The 24,478-nt window shown below is 42.4% G+C and overlaps 1 protein-coding gene across 1 annotated transcript; it reads left to right on the forward strand.

The window, feature by feature from the left end:
- The first annotated feature begins 917 nt into the window (after window positions 1-917).
- GPT2 (glutamic--pyruvic transaminase 2) lies at window positions 918-23,057 on the forward strand. Its single transcript, XM_063313249.1, has 12 exons — window positions 918-1,159; window positions 1,274-1,665; window positions 10,196-10,285; window positions 11,235-11,343; window positions 14,087-14,220; window positions 14,814-15,057; window positions 16,161-16,240; window positions 17,095-17,231; window positions 17,856-18,030; window positions 18,912-19,067; window positions 19,917-20,029; window positions 20,132-23,057. The coding sequence occupies exons 2-12, from the start codon at window positions 1,279-1,281 to the stop codon at window positions 20,220-20,222; spliced, it is 1,716 nt and encodes a 571-aa protein (XP_063169319.1). The 5' UTR covers window positions 918-1,159; window positions 1,274-1,278; the 3' UTR covers window positions 20,223-23,057.
- The last annotated feature ends 1,421 nt before the right edge of the window (window positions 23,058-24,478 follow it).

The raw sequence follows: 24,478 nt of genomic DNA on the forward strand, positions 1-24,478 counted from the left end.
AGAAAGTTGACAAGTTCAGCGGAAAAACACCGAGCCTGAAGGAGTGTGTTGTAGACCCTCGAACGCTGTTCTTTTATCGTTAGGGATAGCTCACATGGTGCCCTCCTTCTTCGTCATTAGTCAGCAACTCATGATTAAAGCGAACCATGGCCCAATAGCTGCGTTTGCACCATATACCTACCTCTGGTTAACTGAACTGAACTGAACCTTGCCAAATGAACCCAGCCGCCTACATTCCGCAAAAACACTGAGCCACCCGCTAACCATCAGGGCCTGCGCTTTACTAGGCTAAACAGTAGCCGGCGCTTTTGCGGCTTAGTTCTACCAGCCCGCCGCTGTCTCCGGTGCGGCCCACGCCTAAGACTACGTGAGAGGCTCGCAACCCCGAATCCTTGCTTGGAGATCCGCAAAGTTCGCGGCTGCGCCCGACCGCATCTCCTTCCCCTGCGTTTCTGTCGAACTCATTCCCCTTCGCTCCGGCGGCGCTTGGAGCCTCGTTGCCTCTGGAGCCCTGCAGCGTTCGGGAAACATAACTTCGCGTGCAAAGCCGCCCTTTTCTTTTTCATTAAGGAAAATACTAAATAAATCTTAAATTGCTAATATTAAACAAATATTAAATTCATTAAATAACAGACCCTGTCTGGGGAGGTCGCTTCGGGGAGGGGAGGGGAGAGGCGCGGACCACCCACCATCAGTTCCTCCTCCGCCTCGCACACTCCCGCGCCCCCGAGCAAAGAGGCGCGTTACACCCGCTCGCGAGGGGAGCATTCTGGGGGAGGTAGTTTCCTCTGCCCCCCCTGTCCGCGAGGGCGGCTCCGGGGAACTACAAGCCCCATCAGGCAGCGCGCCCCGGCTGGCGCAATCCTCTCGGCCAGCTGCCGGGAGGTGTTGCCGCCCGGCGGCTCCGCGTCCAGTAGGCGCGGGGGCCAATGGGCTGTCCCGGCGCTTGCTTTCTCCTTTTCGCGAGCCGCTGAATCGCGGCAGGGGCGCCGAGGCCGGTTGCTCATTGGCGAGCTCCGCGGGGCGCGAGCCCGGTCAGCGCCGCCCCTGTCCCCTTTCTGCAGGCGGAGCGGCCGGGGCTGGAAGAGGCATCCGGAGCCGTCGGGCGTGCGCTTGCCACCGGGTGACCTTCTCCGCTTCTCTCGGAGCGCTGGTTCGGGTGAGATGCGGGCGCCGGGCGGAGAGCGCCTTCGGCAGCGCTGGCGGGGTCGGGCGCTTATTCTCCCCTCCCCCCGATTTAAGGTTTTCCCCCTTCTTGTCTTCCTCTCTAAAGGTACCATGCATCGCTTGTCGGGGCTGACCAGGGAAGCCGCTGCTGCTGCCGCCGCCACTCCCCCTCGCCTCCCGGGCTGCCTCCCCCCGCGGAGAGCGGAGGCCGTGCGCTTCCTCGCCTGGCTGGCCACCGACAAAGAACCGCGGCGCCGCCGGCCGCCCCATGCCCCGCGGAGCGTCGCCCCGCCGATGGGGTCGGAGCGGACAGCCGGGCCGGGGCTGGCCCGCCGGAGCAGCGCCGCCGAGGCCTCCGCGGTGCAGCTGAAAGAGAAGGCGCCTCGCGAGAAGATCCTCACGCTGGAGTCCATGAACCCCCAGGTCAAGGCAGTGGAGTACGCCGTGCGGGGGCCCATCGTCTTGAAAGCGGGCGAGATCGAAAAGGAGCTGCGGAAGGTAGCGGGGGGGGGGGCGAATTAGGGTGGTTTGGGGTACCGTGCGAGGCTCCTGGGGGCTTCCGTAAGGGGGACCGGCGCACCGGCTGCTTGCTTCCTACAGCGCGCTAAGGCCGGGCTGGCGGAACGAGCCCCGACTGGCTGCGCTCACACTGTACGCGGGTCCTTTCACCGGGGCTCGCGAACCGCAGCAGCCGGGCGCCCGCCGCCAAGCTAACCCGCATTCGAGGGGACTTGGCGCGGCGGGGCGCTTGGAAACTGCCTTTTCCAAAAGCTGGCGCCGTCCGGAGGCGGCTGGGCGACACCCTCGGGACCCCGATTTGGAGTCCCCCAACTTTGCAGCGCGTGGGGAAGAGCCCGAGGGCCGGCCTGACCGCCGCCCCCTGAGCCACTCCTCCGCCGCTGCGGCTCTTGATTGGGGCAGGCGAGGCCGGCCGGAGAGGCAGCCAGCCAGCGTATGCGGCGAAAGAGGCGCGCCGGGGACGCCTCTGGCTTCAGTCCCCGTGGCGACAGCCGCCGGGCAGACTGTTGAGAGGACCGGGGACGGTTCGTTTAGGCGGCTCTCCCCCGGCCCTGCCCTCCGCCGTGCTGCTTGGGGACTGAGCCCGACTCTGCATCCAAAAAATGCTGCCCCAGGCCACCTTCGGAAAGAGCTGAGCGCCGCTTTCTCTGCATAGATTAAAAAAAAAAAGGGGGGGGGGTTGCTCTCTGCCTCTTAAGCTTTGGTTGCACACTTGGGTTTACTTAAAGTGTTATTCCAGTCTTCTGCAACTGGTGCCCTGCAGCAAGGTTGGGACCATCAGTTCTGGTTAACCTGGGTAGAATATCCAGTCTTGGGGAGGCATCTGCTGGTGATCCTTATCTGTAATAAAGTAAAGTAGGACCCTTGTTTTTCATTGTGTCTGTACCTGTTGTCTTGTTTGGTCAAATAAGCATGGTGCTCTGGCCTCCCCCTTTATTTTTCAGTCATTATTTTAGGGAAGCTAAACAGAAAGCCTTCTTTTGCTTTGGAAATGTTGGCTGTCCTTTGGAACATGATGATGTCATAGGAAAGGATAACAGGTGTGAGCAAACTGAAAGAGTCAATAAACTCAAATAGATTTTCCAACCTTGTAATAGAATGATTTTCTGTTTTCTGCATTTTTGCTAGGCAGTTAGGCTAGAATAAATGCCCAGATAAAAGCAAACAGCCACCTCCCATCTTTTGTGTCATTTACTTGCATAAGAATGCAGTTGCATATTTCGTAGGATATTTACTTTTCTTCTGATGCAATCTCAGGTTCCTCAGCCTTATGTAACAGGGTAATAGATAACCAGTCTATATTTCAGATCTTGTTTCAATAAAAGATTAAATCCGCCTTTGGGGGGGGGGGACCCTTTTCCCCTGGTCCTGGCTTTTGCCCTTAAGTGATTTTTTGGTTGGTTGGGCTAATGGTGACAGTTTAAAAGTTTTTTATTATTATTATTATTGTTAATTTGGATGCATCATTTTTCCAATCCTTGTCGAAGGTGCTGGTTGTAACCTTTGAAGCCAGATACTTTACAATTCACTGGGAGCCTTGGAACCTGTCTGTAGCTCTTTAAAGCATTAATAGCAGTTCATATTTGTTACAATTTTTATCTTCTAGCAGCTCTCCCCAACAGCTTCGTGCCCTGCAGATACATCAGGTATCAGCTTCCATAACACAGTTGCAATCTACCCATCTGCAGGGCACCAAGTGGAAAAATCTGTTCTACAGGACTCTGGTAAGCCAGCTTCATTTTCCCCAGGGAATTTACTCCTGTATAAGTGCCTTCATTATGGTACAGCAGGGGTCACATTAAGCCAGCTGGCTGGATTCACAGAACGTGCTAAGTCAAAACTTACTAAGTGATATAAACTTACTAAGTGATATAATAGAATAGTAACGTTTGTGAACTCAGCTATTTGACATAGTTCAGTTCTTTTCCCATGCTTGCCACTCTGCAACTGCCTGCTCACCAAACACTCATCAACTGAGGTGGTGGTTGCCTCACCCTACCTGTTAGTTAGCAGGACCCTGACCCTTCACCTTGACTCTTTGGTTTTCTACGTTTGAAGGATTTGTGCATACAGATAAAGTGTGTTCATGTGAACCTCCATCTGTTCGGTTTTAAGACTCCTGATTATTGGCCCAGCACTGTTTCCAAGAGAGTTTACTTTAGTTCTCTTGAGTTTACATAAGCTTCAGTCCTGTGATACCATCTTGATATTTATATGTCAAGAAGAATTAACCTGGCTGAGCATTTTGTTCCAAACTGGACCACATAACCTAGTATTGTTAACGTTGATCAGCAATCATTCTGAAACTTAGATCTTTTCCCATGGCAGTCTTTCAATGCATGGTTTATTTTTGAAAGGCAATCTATTGGCATTTACTAACCATAGTCATCAAAAGGGATTTGGCCTCTTTTATTACTGTCGGTTGCATTTGTGCATCATGCTAAGCCATCATGCCACTGGATGGCTTTGACTTCATGTGCTGCATGAACCCAATCATTGTGGTTTGCAAACCATGGTTTATGACTTAATCTGATATGTAAGTCTAGACCAGCCTTTCTCAACTTTTTGACCCTGGAGGAACCCTTGAAATATTTTTCAGGCCTCAGGGAACCCCTGAACATTCAGGCTCAAATATAGGCCAGAAGTTACAAAATTATTCTATTTGTTTCATGGGTAGGCCTGTATAGATGCCTTAACCGTGTTCTTAAACTGAAAATAAAGAATGAAACTTATCTCTTTAATGTGAAGTTTTCTTGAAATTTAAATAATATTTTACATAAATCGTGATCTCCCAGGGAACCCCTAGTGACCTCTCATGGAACCCGAGGGATCCACGGAACCCTGGTTAAGAAACCCTGCTCTAGACTGTTGTGGGTTGTTTGATAAAGGATGGGTTTAAATGGCTAAATGTGATGTGTGAATGCATCCAAGGAGTTTTGTATCTCAGCATAAATTACAAGGACTTTCCCCCCTTTTTAAAATTCATCTGGCAGAATGTAATTACTGGTAGTTTCTGTTTAGGCTGTCCCATCTAATAGTATCTACGCTCCCAGAATCATGCGTCAGGGTAAAAGGGAGGCTGAAATATCAGAAACTAGCAATAAATGTATCTACAAGAACCTGAAGAAATGCAAACATGAAAAACAAGTTCCAGCAGGAAACTCTTGCTTTATCACTTGCTCTGCTGTTCACTTTCTTCTTTTGTTTTGGCAAACATAACACTTTGTGCTGAAGAATTTGTGTACAGTACGTTTCAGCATTTGGAATCCACCCTTGACGCTGGCACACGGCCTGTGGCTGCCTATAAACTTGGAGTGTAGTCAGTTCTAGCAGGGATGTAGTGTTGTTTTCCAGAGCTTGGTGCTGGCTGCAGCCTTCTTCAACCAGGAGCCTTTCAGATGCATCATCCCAGCTTTACAGTCTCTGTTCAAGATGTTGGTTGTAATTTTTAAAGCTGTCATTAGTATAGGACCTGACTATTTAATGAAGGCCTTCCCTGGGGAGATCTTTTGCAGAGGCTCCATTGGAGATGGGAAACTTGTAGGTCAGAATTCAGAAGTTGAGTTCAAATCTTGTAGCATAACATAGTTTCAGTAGAAGAGAATATCTGTAGCTCAGGGTTGAACTGTGGAGTCCCTGGTGCTGAGTTTGGTTGTTTGCTTGCAGATGTTTCATTACCCGACTAGGTAACACCCTCAGTGCTAATGAGTGTGGGGTTTGCTCCCTGTTTATATACAGTAGCTTGCCCTGCCAGTGTTGGTTAATCAATCAAAATCAAGCAGAAAACAATACCCTAATCAAGGAACTACCAAGGAGAAAACCACACCCCCACCAACACTGGCAGGGCAAGCTACTGTATCTAAATAGGGAGCAAAAGCCACACTCACCAGCACTGATGATGTTATCAAGTTGGGTAATGAAACACCTGCAAGCAAACAACCAAGCTCAGGGAGCACCAGGGACTCCATAACATGGTTTAGTTGGTTTCTGTTTAATGATTCACTGAAACCCAGCTAACTGGGGTTTCTAACCATAGTTTACGATTTCATGCACTATGTGGACCCAGCTAACTTGGCTTGCTCCATCTATTGCGTAGGACAATTAATCTAGTTCCTCTTTTTTTCTCTTTCTAAAAAAAAATGTTGCTTGGATCACGTTTCTTTCCACAGGTCCTTTGAGTACATGTATGGAAGCACGCCAAAAAACACGTCTCAGCACAAATCCAAGGCCTTATTCCTGAATACATACCAGAGAAACAGATACTTGATTGCGGCATATTGCATGTATTACTTGTTTATGGATTTACTTTAAAAGTGAGCTAGCGAAGGCATTTTAAGCCCAAACGACTCTATTAGAACATTATTAACTTAGTTTCAGGAGGATAGCCATGCCAGCTAGAGCAAAATTAACAAATAGACCAGTGATTGTTCATTATGTTAAATTGTAGCTTGTATAGCCATGGATTGTTGAAAAAAGCAGAGAGCAGTGGTTCACCCATAATACTGATCCATGCACTGTGGGCTGCAAACCACAGTGGCTAGGTTCGCACTATGGCTTAGCCACCTGTAGAAATCATCTTTGGGGTGACGTTTGGGGTTAAAATGCCTTCGCTAGCTCACTTTTAAAGTAAATCCATAAACTTAAAGACTACCAAACGTCTTACAACGTAAGCTTTCATGGATAGCTGTCCGCTTACATTTTTCAGGTACCACAAGGCCCTTTATGATTAACAAGGCTTTTTTTGTGGCTGTTTTTCAGCAGAAAAGCATGTTTGCTTTTATTTTTTGCCAATTTAACCGCAAATTGCAGTCTGGGGTAATGTTTCTAACCTCTGGCTTCCAGTGACATTAACTCAGTGCAGTGAACCAAAAGATTCACCAGAGCACTGAGGGCCATTTACCGTCTAACTTTTGGCTGTTCAGCCTCCCCTCGCTCTGGCTTCAGCCCTGTCGGTTTGAATTACGCTCAGGCCTTACTAGTGCAAACAACAGCCGATAAGACTAACAGCCATGTTGTATCTGCAGAGTGAGAACAGGAGATTTGGGTGTTAGCCGTTTGCATATTTTCCTGAGAACAAATCCCACTGAACTCTTAGGGATTTACTTCTCGGTTGACCTATATAGGATGGTGGTATGAGTTGCTAATTCAGGCTGCAAATCCTAAATGTGTATCTGATTAGTCGGTCCCATTGAACTAAACGGGGATTGCTTCTTAGCAGAGACCTAAGAGTAGACACTGGCTGTGGTTAGGCATGGCTTGTATAATCACAGTTTATTAATCAGCTGCCATTCGCTGGGTATGCAAAACTGGCTCACCCATAAATCACAATGGCTGGATTCATAATATAACCTAAAACTAAATAAGTCAGTTTGAACCAAGCCTATAGTATGAGATTGGGGTAAAAGAATGCTATTGATAGTATTCTTGAAATGTTCTGTCTATTTCAGTGTTTCTCAACCTTGGCAACTTTAAGATGTGTGGACTTAACTCCCAAAATCCCCCAGCCAGCATCATGCTGGCTGGGGAATTCTGGGAGTTGAAGTCCACACATCTTAAAGTTGCCAAGGTTGAGAAGCACTGCTCTGTCTTAACCTTGAGGCTGGATATATACAGAATACAAATCCACACTTTGCATAGTCCTGATTTATTGTCTAAACTACTGTTGAGGACTGAGTTCACACAACAGATGAAAACCCAAAGCCAGACAAAGCATATTATGGCTTAGGATGTTATATGAACCCAACCAATATTTTGGGATTAAGGTAAAATGCTGAATGCATTCTGTACAATTTATACCTATTTTTTTCCTGGCTGAACTCGTTTACCTTTAGCTTTGGAAGTACCAGCATGAGAATAGCAGAAAATCTGTTGTTTAGGTTTTCTCTGCTGTGAATGGGAAGACATTCAACTGCTGAATTTCCACTTGCCATTTACCTAGGAATCCCACAAGGATTAAAACTGGAACCATACTGCACAGGGTCCATTGTTCTCTGCAAGAAGAAAAGCCATAAATGAAATTAGATCCCCAAATTGTGCTCAACTTCACATTCCTTTTTTTTTTTTTTTTGGATGGCCTTTAGACTCTTGTTCCTGCTGTTCTTAGGGGGTTGGGGAAAAGGCTAAATGGCATCGTTTGTTAGAACTTGCTCAGATTTCAGGGCGCTGCACATCTTGAGGATCTTAAGCCTTGCATCTGTGGCAGCCACTGCCTTAAACTTTAACTATGCATACTTCAATGTTTTTTGTTGGAGGAGAAAAACATTCTCCTAATTCCAGCCTTTGTACTTCTTAATGGGAGACCAAGAACTAACTCAGCCTTTGGATTATGAATAGCTTTGAACACCCTTATGGAATCCTGTAAAAACATCTCCCTCTTTCTTTTAGATATTGCTGTTTTGCAAAATATGTTTTTTTTTTTTAAGCATTAACATAAAAGGAATGCTTGATTGCTAGTTGACTGTTGTCAGTCAGGTGTTCTCTTGGGCTAGTTCTACCCTAAAAATAACTTCTTGATGATTTTGGTGGATGTAGGGCGACCTACTGCTGGTATAAATTGAAAAAATTGAGAGATATGCCATACCTGCCTCAGTGTATATCTTGAATATCGGTGCCTCTCCCAGCAACACCATTGTTCCAAGCCAAATGTGCAAAACAGAAGATTATGGGAAACAAAAGGAGTTGCAGCAGAACATGTAAAGACAGAAATCAGCAGTGTACAGTGCAGCGTTAGAGCAAAGAGATTAGATTTGTCCTTGCAAAGTATTCATTTATTCCTTTTATAAATTAAAAAAAAATTGCACATCATTCCATGCTTCATCTTAGTCCTTCCAGATTAAATGTCCATTTTGATTTGCCCCAGTTATGTCTGAAATACATCCTTTTATTTGTTCAAGAAAGAAACATCTTTCAGGTTCATCCTGGAAGGAAAGAATGAGGTACTTTAATGTAAAAGCAAGGACCTCCTCATGGGTCAGAAAACACTTGACAACCACATGGTTTGCTTAATGCCTGTGGTGATTCACTTAATGACCACAAAAAGATTGTAAAATTGGGTTGGATTTGCTTAATGACTGCTTCGCTTAGCAACTGAAATTCCGGTCCCAATTATGGTCGTTAAGTGAGGACTACCTGTAAAAAGACAATAAATAAATCTGTGGCCCTTGTAAGAAAGTCAATTATCCTTCTGTAAATATGCATGGACTTTTATTGTTGTACCTCTAAACAGAATACAAAAGAACTTTGTTAAGGTTTCAAAGTACTTTATTAGAGGCGACCAACAAAAGGACAAATTCTACTTATTGGATAAACAAAAGAAATCTGCTGAAGTGCTGAAAGATTTTTGGCTTGAAACACAGATGAACAGAAAACGAAATAGAAGTGATTTACATCCGGTACTAACCATCCATATATAAAGTTGTTATTGCAATCAATTTGTTCTCACAGTAAAAGAGATAGGAGGATACCTTATATTCTGTGTAAGATACTACACCAGCAGGAGAAGAACCAATAAGCAAGTATGTCAACTCTCTACATTTATCATTGCAGGGTGGCATCAGTGAGATCTTTAATCACATTTATTCTCCAAATAAACTTAGAAGTTACGCCATTTCTGACCAGAGAAACCTGGTTCTGCCATAACAACATCTGATCATCCGTTGCATGGACTGTCTTGATTTTAGCAGCAGCATGCTTTTGAATATTATCTCCTGCAGTCGTAGGAGAGGACCAGTGCAGTCACATCCTGCTTCTAGTTCTCTGAGCATCAGCTGATTGACTCTGCAGTCAGAAACTGGGCTAAATGGACATCTGGACCAACCCAGGAAGACACCTCTTAGCTATTTATCAAACCAGGAGGTTATTCGTTAAGCCAAGCATGCAAGGGGAGAAGGACATACGAGGTTCATAAACTTGATGTCTAAATGTACCCATGACTTGCCTATGACCCCTTGCCTTATGTCATGGATGGACCTTTTCCCTGCCTTTTCTAAGGTGACAAAGCACTTTAGGCTTCACATGCTCTACACTGAGACTGGCTTTGTTGAAGGGAAAACAGCAATACCATTCCTTAAAAACACTGGTTGACATTATTTGCTTTTAAGGACACAGGGGTGCTGGCTTGATCCATACACAGCTGCTCTTGGACACAGGGCCAAAGGAATTCTGCCCACTGTTTCTGTGGTTTGCCCCATTCTCTTTGCATTTATGCATGGTTGTCCTTGGTCTTTGTAAAGAGTGCCCTGTGTAAAGATTTCAGCTGTTGGCTTGTTTTTAACAAAGTAATAATCATCTAGGGATTTTGTAAATTTCCCTAGGGTTTGGGGGAGAATATGTGACGTGTAAGTACCATGTTACTGATGCCTGCCTTACAGGTCCTCAAAAATTTTCAGTGACACTACAGTGGTCTGCATAAAAGAGAGGGTTGGGAACTGATCAGTTGTGTCCTCCTAGGTGCGATAGTTCTATAAAGCTTGGATTTACTGCATAACAAGTTTTCGTCGTCTCCCTTCAGGGTATCAAAAAGCCTTTCACAGAAGTCATCAAGGCCAACATTGGTGATGCTCACGCCATGGGACAGCAGCCCATCACCTTCCTTCGACAGGTAGGACGCTGCTGGAGGTAGACTAGAGGTCCCTTGAAGAAAAGCAGCTAAAGTTAGAGGGAATGGGCTCTGCTGTTATTCCAAAGTGGACAGCTATGTACTGTTTCTCCAGATTGGAAACTGAAGCGAGGAGGAAAAAGATCAAGCTGCTGACCCAGATTGTTTAGGAGATCAGGAGAGAATGTCCTCCATATAGCAAGCAGTTGTGAGATGTTTGTGTGTGAGAGAAGTGCACCGGAGGGGATAATAAAGCTAACTTAAGCAAATTAGAGCAAAAGTACGGTTGCCAAGTAGCTGAGAAACAAGCACCATGACATACTGTACTACTTTTGAAATTGATGATGATGATGATATTAAACTTGTATGCCACCCAACTCTCAGTGACTCTGGGTGGATATACAGAAGTCAGCTGATAAAGTGTTATGTTCTCACCCAACTGACCGTCCCAAAGGCATATGCAGCAATGCCCTTCAGTGGGAGATTCCTTGTAGGTATCCTGTGCTATAGTGATTTCCATGGAAGGAAGTTTTGATTTTGAAGAAATAAAATAAGGGTATTTGCAGCGAATCAGGCTGATTTTCAAGGGAAGAGAATAGGTGTCAAGCCAAGGACTCCCAGATAAAATTAAATTAAAATTAGACCAAAGTTTTTATGTCATTTTCATTTTAAAAGCTGTTTTAGCGTTAACATAAAAACCTTGGCTGCAGTGATGAGATGGGGTTCTTCCTAATCTCCTGTTACTCACTGTTTGCTGATGCATCTTAAGAAGAAATGCTTTTTTGGTGGAGGGGGGAAGAATCTTATGACTTTTTGACATGAAAAAATTCCAGCAGTCATCCAAATTCGGATGTAATAGAGCAAGGTTGGAATCATTTTACAGGTTGCATTGAATTGTTGTGTCTAAAGCTGTGGAATTAATTTCTTCCCATGTCTTTTCTGGGCTACATAGGTGGTGGCACTTTGCACTTATCCCAACCTGTTGGACAGCCCCAGTTTCCCAGAAGACTCCAAGGAGAGGGCGAGACGGATCTTGCAGGGCTGCGGAGGAAACAGTTTAGGTACTTTTCTAACCCTGTCGCATTATATCCCAGCCGTCTCTATTGGCTGCCATTTTGGAGTGTGAACATGGAGGAGTAGAAGACTTCTGTATGATAGGAACTGGCTCTTCTGGGCTAGAGGCAGCTTGGGGTGGGGGAAGGATTTGAATTGATCACTTTCCAATGGTGATCTTTTGTTTTCCCCTGATTTCCACCATATTTTACCTTCTTTTCTGTTTCTTTTCACCTTGCAGTTGTTTCATTTATTGTTGCTTGTGTTACACATGATAAACACAAGTTGTTGCTTGTTACGCACAATAAACCAATTTGGATATGACCACTTAGCTAAATAATTTGTCCAGGGTTACTCCCAAGTTTTCTCTTTTTTGGCATTTCTTTGTTTTAATTTCTGTGCACAACTCAATCCCAAATGTTGTTTGGAGATTCAGGGAGATATGCTGGACTTCAGTTTGGATTCGTTCTTTCTGATGACTATCCAGATTTTGTTGAATACTGAGTCAATTTCTGGTTGCAAACAATTTTGGATCAATTTGCAACCTATGAGGTTGACTAACATGAAAGTGGCTTATCATGAGATCATGGCTGTATTAGCTTTTGTGTTTCCAGTATATGTAGTGATTTGTTTGCTAGATTTATACCCTGCATTTTGTATTTCTAATTATTATACATCACAGTTTTTTGCTTGATGCCTTTATGTATTGCAGTGTGACTACCTATCTACCTATTTACTTGCTTGTGTATGCCAACCTTCTTCAGGTGTAAAAATAGAAATCCTAAAGACCCCCTTGTATATATGCTTTTGTTTTACATAACTTCTACATCAGTGCAAAGTGCATGGAATAGGATCCATACATGATAAACCGTGGTTTGTTGAATCAGGCAGTTGGCTGGGTTCACACCATGCCTGAAGCATAAATGAGCAAACCTCATTTTGGCTTACCATAATGTATGAAGCTGGGCGCTGCATATATTTTTTAGTTTATTTTCAGTAATCTGTTGTGTCATTATGGAGAAAATCAATCTAGGTGGTTGCTAAGAGTCAGCACCAACTTGATGGGATATAATCAGTCTTGTAGAGTGATGTGTTATAATCAACATGGTCATCACCAGTTCAAGAAGTTCCCAGTTCATTGTGTCTAGAAATGAGTTGAACTGGAATAATTTACTGAGATACAGCCAGAAATATTAGAAACTGCCCAGTAGAAGCATCTCACAGCTTAACATTAAATCCAAATGAGACACACCTTTCCCATCTCAAACCAGAAGACAAAACGCTAGCTGGGATGAATAGCAACAAGGCCAGTCTATCTGAGTCTTTTTTTGCTTATAGTCCTTCATCCTGTTCCTTATGTCCACAGATATTTTTCTAGGCTTCCTTAATAACATTTAAACTACAAAACTAGTTTAACTAGATATATAAGGAAGTATAATTGGGCAAGAGCGACACAAGGCAATCCCTGTAAGTATGTCCTGAAGTACATGGCGTCTTCATGTCTGAGAAACACGTGGTCGTTTTTATATTCTTTGCAAGGAAGTTTCAACCTACTGTGGTTATTGGAGGTGCTTTGGCTGCACATTTTCATCTGTCACCCTGATATCAACAAAAGAGCTTGTAACTATTTTGATATGAGGAAAGGATGTCATTGCTCTTAAGCCATTACGTCATGGCCATGTTTGGTGAATCTCTCTGCAGTCTTGAGTGTTAAGAGCTCAGTTCTAAATAAATTCCAGGATTCAGGATCTAGACCCAGACAGCACCAGCAGGGCACACAGAAAAGATGGAACACTCACAAAAGGCATTTCTCTGTGGGCCCGTTGGAGCAGAGAACTTGAAAAGCACATTGCAAGATATAGCCGAAGCATAAATCTGCTTCCTGCTGAACATCAGCTTTCTCCAAATTGTTACTCAATTGGAGTAGCAATTAGCTCTCCTGGTACCTAAAGTATGTGTACTGGGCCTGTTTTTATTCTGTTTCTTGTAGAGGGCCAATGTTTTGTGCTCTCAAAAAGAGGAATGGGGGAGATCTGTGGCTGCTTTGAGATTAATTTTAGGCATTGGGCCTCGAGCAGATGGAGGCTGAAGCAACAAACGTACTGCTTGATCAGGACATTTTTTCTGAAAGGCCACAAGACTGTCTTGGTTTCAAGGAGGTAACAGAAAGTGGGGGAAAATCTGCCCCAGATTTAACCCTTATTCCATATGAGTATGTTGTAAATTGATCAGAGAGTTCATTTGATGGACAGAAGTAACAGAGAGAGAACCCATGCTTTTTCCTAGGTAGTCATATAAATGTGTTGCACTTAGGAATAATTTTGATTTTTTTAGCATAATTTCTAATTGCATCTTCCTTGAGCTGTTCTTATTTTCTATTTGTGTGTATGTTCTTTAACGGTGGCATTAGCCACTTTGACGGCATCCCACCTGAAGGGAAAGATAGGATATGGATGGGATTATGCCATTGGTGTGTTCTGTCGGCAGAAGGGTGCTTCAGGCCATACCAGACATTTTAGACAAAACTGGCTTCTCATTGGCTGGATCCGTTGTGCTAAGCGGTAATGTGGTTTGTTGTGCTTTGGCTTTGTGTATTGTGTGAATCCAGTTGGCACCTGGTTCTACTGGGGACTGCCGCCACGGCTATAAACGCAGTGGGAAAAACGATGCCACTGGAGAGACTGGAGAGCTACAATTGCAAGGTTTCTTGTCCTCTGTGGTTTTCTGATGGCCTTTTCCTTCCTTTTGCAGGTTCATACAGTGCCAGCCAAGGGGTCAATTGCATCCGGGAAGATGTAGCAGCATACATTGAGCGGCGAGATGGCGGCGTCCCCGCAGACCCAGAGAACATCTACTTGACCACAGGAGCAAGCGACGGCATTGCGGTAGGTGGCATCTGGGGCATCTTCTGATGTGCAGTTCCTCGTGTTTGGGACAGAGCACCAAGTTTTTTCCAGGCTGAAGCAAAGCACAAATCTGGAAATGAAAAAGAAAAAGAATGCTCAGCCTAATTTGCAGAGCGTAGAGATCTCTTTCTCACGTGGTCTCACCCTCTCCTCCTCCTCCTCCTCCGTTTCGACTAAATCCAGGGGCTACACTTCTGGATGGTTGTCAGGAGAAAATCTGGCTTCATTTTGCACTCAGTGGGGTTATTTCAAACAAAATCCCTCAAGGTTTGCCTGCCTGCCTTCTGTCCTCTCCCCTTTGTCCCTCCTGCTTTTGCTACCTTAACCAAAACAAACAGCACTATTAAAATGCCATTGCCAGGCATAATTTGGTATTACAGTCTTCCTGCATCAGCAGCTCTGTTGATCCAGCCTTTTCAAAGTCTTCCAGAAAAAAAACTGCTTAAAGTTCTCTTCTGGTTGATTTTTTTTTTTTTAGCCATGAAGGATACCATTATATATGTTTAATACAGTTGGGGATCAGGCAGAGCAAAGAAAATTATAATAAAAATGATCTTTCCTCAATCTTCCAGTCCATTCTCAAGATCCTTGTCTCTGGAGGAGGGAGATCCCGAACCGGAGTGATGATCCCAATTCCTCAGTATCCTTTATATTCAGCTGCCATTTCTGAATTGGATGCCATTCAGGTGAACTATTACCTGGACGAAGAGAACTGCTGGGCCCTAGATGTGAATGAATTGCACCGCTCCTTACATGAAGCCAAAGCGTACTGTAATCCCAAGGTTCTTTGCATCATTAATCCTGGAAATCCCACAGGTGTGCAAAACTTCTACAAGTCTGCTCTTCACACCTTTCTATGTCATTTCTCTATGGCCTGGTTCATGGGTTGCAATAAATCATGATATGTACTTAAACTATCCTTTGTGACTTATATGTGAACCACAGCAACATCTTTATCCCATACAGCAGTGTTCCTCAACCTCAGCCACTTTAAGATGGGTGGACTTCAACTCCCAGAATTCCCCAGCCAACCATGCTGGCTGGGGAATTCTGGGAGTTGAAGTCCACCCATCTTAAAGTGGCTGAGGTTGAGGAACACTGCCATACAGTACATGTCCTAAGTTGTTATTTTTACAACTGGATGTTGCAGAACACCTACTTCTGAGTGGTAAGCCACAGCCTGGACTATAACACTGAAGACTTCAGGAAAAGGTTGGCCCAAACAAAGGATTTTCCATGTTTTGCCTCATAGTTTTTGGAATCCTTTCCTAGACAAACAGCTAAGCAAGAATCTGATTTTGTCAAGTTCTACTTCCTAACATTTTGTAAATAATAATTTATTAAACTTGTATGCCACCCAATTCTCAACTACTCTGGCCGACTCACAACAATAAAAGAAATTACAATAAAACATAAAGGATGACAAGCACAATGAAGTGAGGGGTCTCCCTCTCTCTCACCAAAGGCCTGGTTGAAGAGCATTTTGTAATTTTGTATTTGTGCATTTTGTAATGTACTTGGCCTACATTTTTCAACTCCAGAATTGTAGCTGTAAATTCCTCTTCCCAAATTGGGCTAAATTAATATTGGCATAAGTTAATCCAGGCAACCTGACTCTAGGTTTGTTTTACCTTATTACTTTTCCTGACTTAATTGGTTTCTTGCAAACCTAGTGGGGTTTTTTTAGTGGCGGGGGGAACAGTTTCAGAATACCTTTTATCTTGCTTGACTTTTCCTCTATTAATGTATTTTTTGGCAAAACAGCGGTCTATATCTTCCCTTCACTAACAACCCAATGGCGAAAAGCTAAGACTGTTGCTCGTTTGGTTTGGAATTAAGAAATGATTGATGTATCCCTCTGTTTCATTTGAAGGGAGGACTGCTTTGAATCTTCTTTCCCGTTTCTTCCTGAATTTTAGGTCAAGTTCAAAACAGAAAATGTATCGAAGAGGTGATACACTTTGCCTGGGAAGAGAAGCTGTTTCTTCTGGCTGATGAGGTAATGAAAATATTAAACCATGGGGATACTTGGAATTTGGAGAGCATGTCTTGTTGTGATGTGCTCACAAAATGGCCACCACAGTCAGTGGGCCAATCACAAAACACTCAGATCCTAAAAAACAAACCAATACATTATTGTATAACGTACATTAATGTATATCTATAGACACACAGACATGTATCCCTTGCCTTCCATTGGTCTCATGATCATTCTTAGAAAATGAAAATGGTGTGTTTCAATACGTGCTTACCTGTTGACAGAGGATCCAGAGATCAGGATGATATTAGAGTCTGGCAACTCCTTTGGAGCACTCCAGTGTTTTTACACATGTTAAAAGAATGTCAAAAATGAAAAAAGAGAATGAAGTCTGCTGGGCGCAAAGGGAGGTGTCCATGAGTACAGAAGTTAAGGGACATCAAGAGCTCTAGACCAGCCTTTCTCAACCTTCTGACCCTGGAGGAACCCTTGAAATATTTTTCAGGCCTTAGGGAACCCCTGCACATTCAAGCTCAAATATAGGCCAGAAGTTACAAAATTAATTGTATTTGTTTCATGGGTGGGCCTGTAGATATGCATTAACAGTGTTCTTAAACTCAAAATAAGGAATGAAACTTACCTTTTTAATGTGAAGTTGCCTGAAGTTGAGATAATGTTTTAAATAAATCGTGATCTCCCAGGGAACCACTAGTGACCTCTCGCAGAACCCTAGGGGTCCACAGAACCCTGGTTGAGAAACCCTACTCTAGGCTGTTCATTGGTCATATCTCTTTCCCTGCCATATATCTGAGTCCTAAAAAGTGGGGTTGCTTTTTGAAAAGTGAGGGTCCTATCCTGTCTTTTCTGGTGTGCAGGTTTATCAAGACAATGTCTACTCAGAGAACTGCCAGTTCCACTCCTTCAAAAAGATCCTTTACGAGATGGGACCAGATTATTGGAATAATGTTGAACTCGCTTCTTTTCATTCCACTTCCAAGGGCTACATGGGCGAGTAAGTTTCACAACTGTCTGGTTGTGTTGGCTTTTTTTGCATTGCAATACTTTATGTACTTAATTACTTGCTGGGCCTTCTATGGAATGGTCAGAAAAGGTCAAGAGGGTGGCCACCAACACGTGATCAACATCTCACTGCTTTTGCATAAAAGGGGGCATGGCTTGCATTGCACAGGTGTGGCATATGTTGACTTTTTTAAAAAACTGTTATTGTATTATTATAAAACACAAGTAGTACACTATATTATTTGGTTACATTTATACAGTGTTGATTGGAGATTATTAACACTCTGACAATTTAGCTAACTTAAACCTTTAAAGATAAAGAAAAAAAAAGTTTATGTCAATATTAGCTATGATTTTTAAACCCCACCCCCAATGAATGGCCCTGACTTATATGCCCATCCAATCCACCAAGCAGTTGACATTCCTTTCTCATGAGAAGATTAAAATAGGATTCTGTGTTAGTTGTTGGTTTTATAGGTGGCATTTCTGGCATTGCAAGAGTTTCATGCTGTTTTTTCCCCAACCACACCTCTCTCCCTTTCTCCCTCTCTCCCTTTCTCCCTCTCTCCTTTTTCTTTTTTCTTTTCTGTTCCTGCTGCTTCTGCCTTGTTTTCAGGTGTGGCTACCGAGGAGGCTACATGGAGGTGATTAACCTGCATCCAGAAATTAAAGGGCAGCTGGTTAAGCTCCTCTCTGTCCGTCTGTGTCCACCCGTCTCGGGTCAAGCAGCCATGGATGTTGTGGTGAATCCCCCTATTCCCGGAGAGGAATCCTATGCACAGTTTATTAAGGTGTGTGTGTGTCCATGAGATGCTTTCATTTTCCTACCCATCTTAAAGCCAGAGAAGATGGGAACAAAAAAAGGTGTTGAAAGAAATGCTTAAGAAAATACTACATTTTCAGTCTATCTATGAGGGTTCATTTGGGATCCATTTTTCCAAAGCAGAATTTGCTTTTAATTTTGAAACTTCTATTTAAAAAAAATCCTAGCCATTTCCTAATACAGACTTCCTCCATCTGGTGCCTTTTCAAATGTATTTGACCTTAGTCATTCCCAACCAGCATCTGAGGACCCCAGACTGAGAATGCCTACCAGTGTCTGAAGTGGCAGGCACTGAAAACAATGTGTCAGTGATAGTGTCTGGGTTCACACTTGGATTGGATTGGATTGGATTGGATCAGATTTGATTTGATTTATACCCCAGGCTGGGTTCACACAACATTTCAAGCCAACCAACAAGCCACACAGGAACCCAGATAATATTCAACAGAAACAGTGCAGAGCAAAACTTAGGATCTGAAGATAACTGAAGAATCAAGTCAAGTGTATCTTATACAGATTGAATTGCCTACTATCATAAAGGACTACCACAGCTGACTCTGTCCTCCTCATTGGCGTAATTATTTACTCATTCACTCATCCACCCTGAACATGGTTTCTTTTGTTAGTGGGATGCAGGACGCTGGACCTAAGAATCTGCTCCCATTTTTCAGCCAAGAAAATGCAGATAGTGGGATGACGGAAGTTTAGATGGAGGGTGGGTGGTGTTGAGAAACTTTAAGAACTGGTGCTCTAAGGAATAAAGTAAGAGCTGTAAAATAGTGCCAGCTGGTTTGGGTTGCACAGTTCAGGTGTCCCCTGTGTGACATTCTTTCACTTTTCCTGACACAGGAAAAGGAGTCTGTCTTGAACAACCTTGCAATGAAAGCCAAACTAACAGAAGACTTGTTCAATCAAGTGCCAGGGATCCACTGCAATCCACTTCAAGGAGCCATGTATGCTTTCCCACGAATTTTTATCCCTGCCAAGGCCATTGAAATGGCAAAGGTGAGAATTTCCTGCTCCTCTACAAGAAATGTTATCGCTGCTGAATCAAACTGGAGCAGTTCTCCTGCATTAGGTAGAACATTGGGTGAATATGTGCATCACACTAAGCCATAATTGTTCAGCCATATTTTCTTAATGAAACCACAACTGGCTGAGTTTGCATGTCAGTTATACTCTATATGTTGCATTGGCTCTATTCATTAAGCAAACCACATTGTTTGGGTAATACTCTCCATAATGAGAATATGAGCCTAGAAGGCATTGAAAAGCTGGTCCATCTGCTGAACATCTTCTTACATGTTACAGAATTGCTCTGCCCTTCCAATGAATGTAAAACTAGAATTTTTGAATGTTATGTTTGCTTCTTAGAGGACATGCCTTTAACAATTGGTTGTCAGATAGAAAAAGAATAGATGTGGTGTGTTGTAGTAGGCGTCAGACTTGGTGGTGACCAACATGCTTCTCTTAATGAAGGGACAGGCAACCCATGGTGCCCAATCATTTAGTGCAGCCCTCAGGCCCCTATTCCAGTCCATACTTATTAGAAACCATCAGCATGCTTTCCTAGACATTTGAGATGAGAAACACAGGAAAATCTGAGGGCATGTTCTAAAATAGACATGGTGTAGTTGGTCATCCTGCCCACTTCCAACTGGCTTCTTTTAAACCTACACCCAGCGTTAAATGCTAAACTACAAGGATGCAAGAAAATACATGATCAGATCTGAACACAGGAACATTCACAGCTCTTTAACTATTTCAAAATAGCGCAATATTCACAAGCAAGCACAGCATTTTGAAAGGACTGTGTTATTACTAATTAAGCCATTTAACTTCAAATTACTCCAGGCCCATCAAATGGCTCCTGACATGTTCTACTGTATGAAACTTTTGGAAGAAACTGGAATCTGTGTTGTTCCTGGAAGTGGGTTTGGCCAAAGAGAAGGAACTTACCACTTCAGGTAGGTCTGATATTACAGATACTGTTGTCCAGATCGCAGTGGAATTATTTCCTTGTAACTTCCACAAAATACTCACTAAAGTACCTTTTCTTTTCCCTCTAGGATGACCATTCTCCCACCAGTAGAGAAACTAAAGGTCTTATTGGAGAAAGTGAAAGATTTCCATATAAAGTTCCTGGAGGAATATTCTTAAACAAAATAAAGACACTTTTTTTTTCCAGGGTGTATCTTGAAAGTGTGTCCAAGCTGTGACAGAAAAATATGCTTTTTGGAGGGGCAGTCTTCTTTGATCAAATTCACAATAGAATTACAACTACTGGAGCCCAGCTGTACTTGCTTCAATATGATAAAAAGGGCTGGTAAAATACTAAAACAGGCCTACTAAAATAAGATATGGGAGATTTGTTATAAGAATTATTAATGCAGTTATTGGTTGTGAACTGGGATGTCACAAAAATTGCTCCTGTCCCACAATACGAAAGCAAAACTTGATTGGGTTTGAAGTTCGGATGTTGATAAACATTCTTCTGTGCTTTTTTTAATAAAAGATATTACAATATCCCTTCCTACCAAACCAATTCAGAAAACTGCAATTGTACTGGTAAGCTAAAGGAACAGATTATTTATTTGGAGCTCTTCTGGGGAGACTAAGTGGGTTGCACCCAGAAATCTTCTGCAGTAGGAGAAGTACTCAAATCTCCTGTTTTGGGATCAAATAAGAGGCCCAAGATTTTGTTCTGACAATCAGAGAATGTATTGAGTGCCTTTTAAATTCCTGGTGAGGTTGCCTCAACATGTGAAATAGAAGAATGCTCACTTAATCTGTTTACAAGCATGACCAAAAAATAGTAAAAGAAGGGAGCTAGAAATGGACTTGGGGAATGATAACAATACTTAAAATCCTCTTTATTTTTGCCCAGCTGTTTGCAAGCTAGAAATATTGGGTTTCAGCCCCCTTTGGCCATGATGATTGTTGAAGCCTTAACAGATTTGGAGGGGGAACCTGGTTGCAGAAATCTGGGTAGGAACTACTTTGGAAAATAAATACTAGGTTACTTTATCCAAACAAAGAAAAGAAGGTTTGGATTCCATCTTTGAATTATAAACACAAGTTGATGATAATAGAGGAACATTTCATCAGAACTGCTGGCTTTCTTGATCATTGTCCTTTAGGACTTCTGATGGCTCTTGAATAATCATAATGGGGCCAACATAGACAAGATTCCACAATAAGGGTCCAATTTGACATGCAGTTGCTTTCCTGAATATTCAGATTCCTTCAGAACTCTGATTTGAATTGAAATGGGTATTAAACTGGGACTTGGTTGGAAACTTAGTCTGCTTGAAACTGTGTTCCTGGTTGTTGAATTTCAACTGTTCAGAAGCCATTCACTTCAGTCTCTTAATTCAGTAAATGTTGTTTGATGTGCCAGAAGGCTGATACATGTATAACTAGTTCTTGTAGTAGTACATAAAAAAATAACAGGACAGAATAACAAAGAGAATGCCTTTCATGTGATTAAATGGGATCTAGTTTGACCCATGTTTTTCACCCTTGGTGTCAAGCCCCTAACAACAACATTCAATCAAACAGGAGAAGGAAAAATTCACACAGAGTTTCATTAATCAGGTTTAATGCCAGGGGAAAAAAGATTGAAAACTGAATAAGCCCTCATTTTAGTGAATTCATTAAGGTGGCATCTCCAAGGATCATTTCAGCTGCTTTTTCCCAAATTCCTTCACTGAAGGGCTAATGGCTCTTTGCCATATAAGACTGAAACATCCATTTGTTCTCCATTAGTTGTGTTTTGAAATACTCCTCCCCATCCTCCAAGACTTCTGTTACACTTGGGTATCATAAAATAGGATTTACAATTGCTTCCCACCCAGTGCTCTTCAGATTGGATGGGAGTTATGGGTTCAGCACATCTGAAGACCCCTCATGTTGAAGTTTCTCATGTTAGTTCAGTTGTTATGATATAATATATGGACCATCAGTACTCGTAAGATCTCACTACCAAGATGGTATATTATTTTGAGTAGCTGAGCCATTTTCCAGAACTTTCAAACATCTCTTCAGCTGGAGATTACTAGTCACCCTATTTTCTTAATGAGGGCTATACTTGGTTGGTGTCAGTTTTGTTGAATTCTGAATGACTTGCTTAGATTATACTATAAATTACAGTTAGCTGCCTCTTGAATCATATTTGGTACTTTATTGATGTCATCAATTCTTAACAGGGTGATAATAGTTCTCAAACCGATGGCACTTTTTCTCAAATCTGTAAGTTGCCATACAGACTACCCAATGCAAGAGAATGTTGTGCTTCATCACGGGCAGTTGCAATTTTAAAAATATATATTTTTGTAAGTAAACTTTTTTTTCCAGACTGGACGGATGGGAAGTATTTGTAGTCTTACCAAACCATTTTTTAAAAAATACTCTCTTGTGTTAACTTCTTAATGCTACTGAAAATTATGTCAAGTTTACATGTTTCTAAGTAATGCTTTTACAGGGATATTTTGGAATTTTACTTGTTTCTGTTCCTTGCATTTTTAAAAATGGGAAGTAGTGATACTTTTCATTTACTTTTAAATATAAAACACCAACTTCTAGTTTTCTTTTTGTCTCAGAAACTGTATCTTAGGGTGCCTTTTGGTTTCTGGTATTTTTTGGTTTATTGCATCTCAGCATGGTGCATAATATAGTCATCATTAAGGTTGATTTATCACATTTGTCATTACTTCAAGGAAATTAACATGCCACTTAATTGTCCTTGGCTAGTGATGGCCATTTTCTGAGACCTACTCCCAAGCCTCCATGGATATGATCCTCAGATGGTTTAAAAATAATTAGACTCTGGGAGTTGCTTCATTTTTTATGTCAAGGAATTGATTACCAAGGCAATCTGACATTCTGATGTTTGGTCATAGGTTTGCATTTTCTGCCTACTGGTGTTCCTCATTCTGTACTTGGATGACTTTTTAAAGATCCTTTAAAAATAAAAGCTATTATGAACTGTGGAAATTATTTATTTAATAATTTGCATGATGCATGCATGGTAGGAACGACTAGAAAATAGATGCAAATAGAATGTTCAATTGAGTGATTTGAAGTAGGCTACCACTGAACAAATCTCCATCCCTGAATTGTATGGAAGAACATTTGGGATAAGCACAGTTAGATTGTCACATGAAAGGGATAAGTGTTGAAATCAGTGTCCAAAACTACTTTTTATCCTTTGGATTCAGAATATTTTAATTCTGAATATCCATTTTTTGCTCTAATGTTTGGTTGATAGATCTCTGGGTTCCAGTAAAAAATCAAGATCAATCCCTCACATGAGAAATGTGTCTACTTATGAAATACTGATTTATATTTCTCATCCTTGCCTATTTTTGGAATGGTCCTTCAGTTCCCAGGCTAAATATTGCATCACCTTCTGGATAGCAGGATTGTGTCACATTTTGGAAAGCTGGAAATAAAGGAAAAAGTTTTCTCCTTTCTCACTGTAGAGTGATACTTTCTTCATATCTGCATAGACCATATCTAGTCCAATCTCAGCTCTTCACCGATCTTCTGAATTACTTGGAATTCCTTGGTGATGGGAGAAAGAATGCAGAAGCAATGGGACCATGAAATAGGCCAGGTTTACACAACACATTAAGTTAGGAGTTCCCAGAGTTTTGGAGGAAGGAGCTAATGGAAATATTTAGAATTTGGTCATTGCAGACAGTACTGGGTAGCAGATACTCATAATTTATGGAGCTCACTTGGTACCCAGAGTTATTCTTGGAGGTAATATTGATGCTAGAGGCTGATACTGTGTTTTAATTGAAACAGATTTCAACAGTTGTGTGGTGAGCAGCTGCAGAAATGCCTGCAGGCACATTAAAGCTCCAGACCCCAGCACCACATCACTCTTAGTCATGAACCATAACTTACAAGTCATACTATAAACCTTATTTACAAATTACAAGCAAGCAATGCACACAGTGACTGTGTTCACAAGCCATGCTAAGATACTGTTTGAATAAATACGATCATTTCAATAAACCACAGCTGGCCCAACACTCCTAGAAAAACATCACAATAGGTTCCTAGTTCAAAGTAGTTTCTGTTGCTTCCTACACTTAAAAATCTCCTAGCTTTACCATCTTCGCTGCTCTTTGATCCAGAATGGAGTCTATGACTGGAGTGATTGCTGCAAATAAACACAAAGAAAACCCATTACTGCTTACAGCATCCAACAGGAATCCATTTAAACAATGAAGATGTTTATCTTGTTATAAAGGGCTTGCATCCAGGTGTTTCTGCATAAGCCTTACCTTTGTAGTGACATCTTTTTTCCCTGGAAGATTCCTTTTCCTTCACTCCCCACCTTTTCAGGCCCATAAGAACTGAATGGCAGGAATTCTACAGGTAAACCTTTTCCTTGCTGAAGAAAA

Source organism: Candoia aspera, chromosome 11, assembly GCF_035149785.1.
Source record: "Candoia aspera isolate rCanAsp1 chromosome 11, rCanAsp1.hap2, whole genome shotgun sequence".
Lineage (NCBI taxonomy): Eukaryota > Metazoa > Chordata > Lepidosauria > Squamata > Boidae > Candoia > Candoia aspera.

Bases quoted from the DNA above. Each gene is read 5' to 3' on its own strand.
- GPT2 (XM_063313249.1), top strand. From the start codon at position 1,279: ATGCATCGCTTGTCGGGGCTGACCAGGGAAGCCGCTGCTGCTGCCGCC. The intron at 18,031-18,911 runs GTGTGTGTGTGT...TTCCTGACACAG, and splicing joins CCTATGCACAGTTTATTAAG to GAAAAGGAGTCTGTCTTGAA. The intron at 19,068-19,916 runs GTGAGAATTTCC...AAATTACTCCAG, and splicing joins AGGCCATTGAAATGGCAAAG to GCCCATCAAATGGCTCCTGA.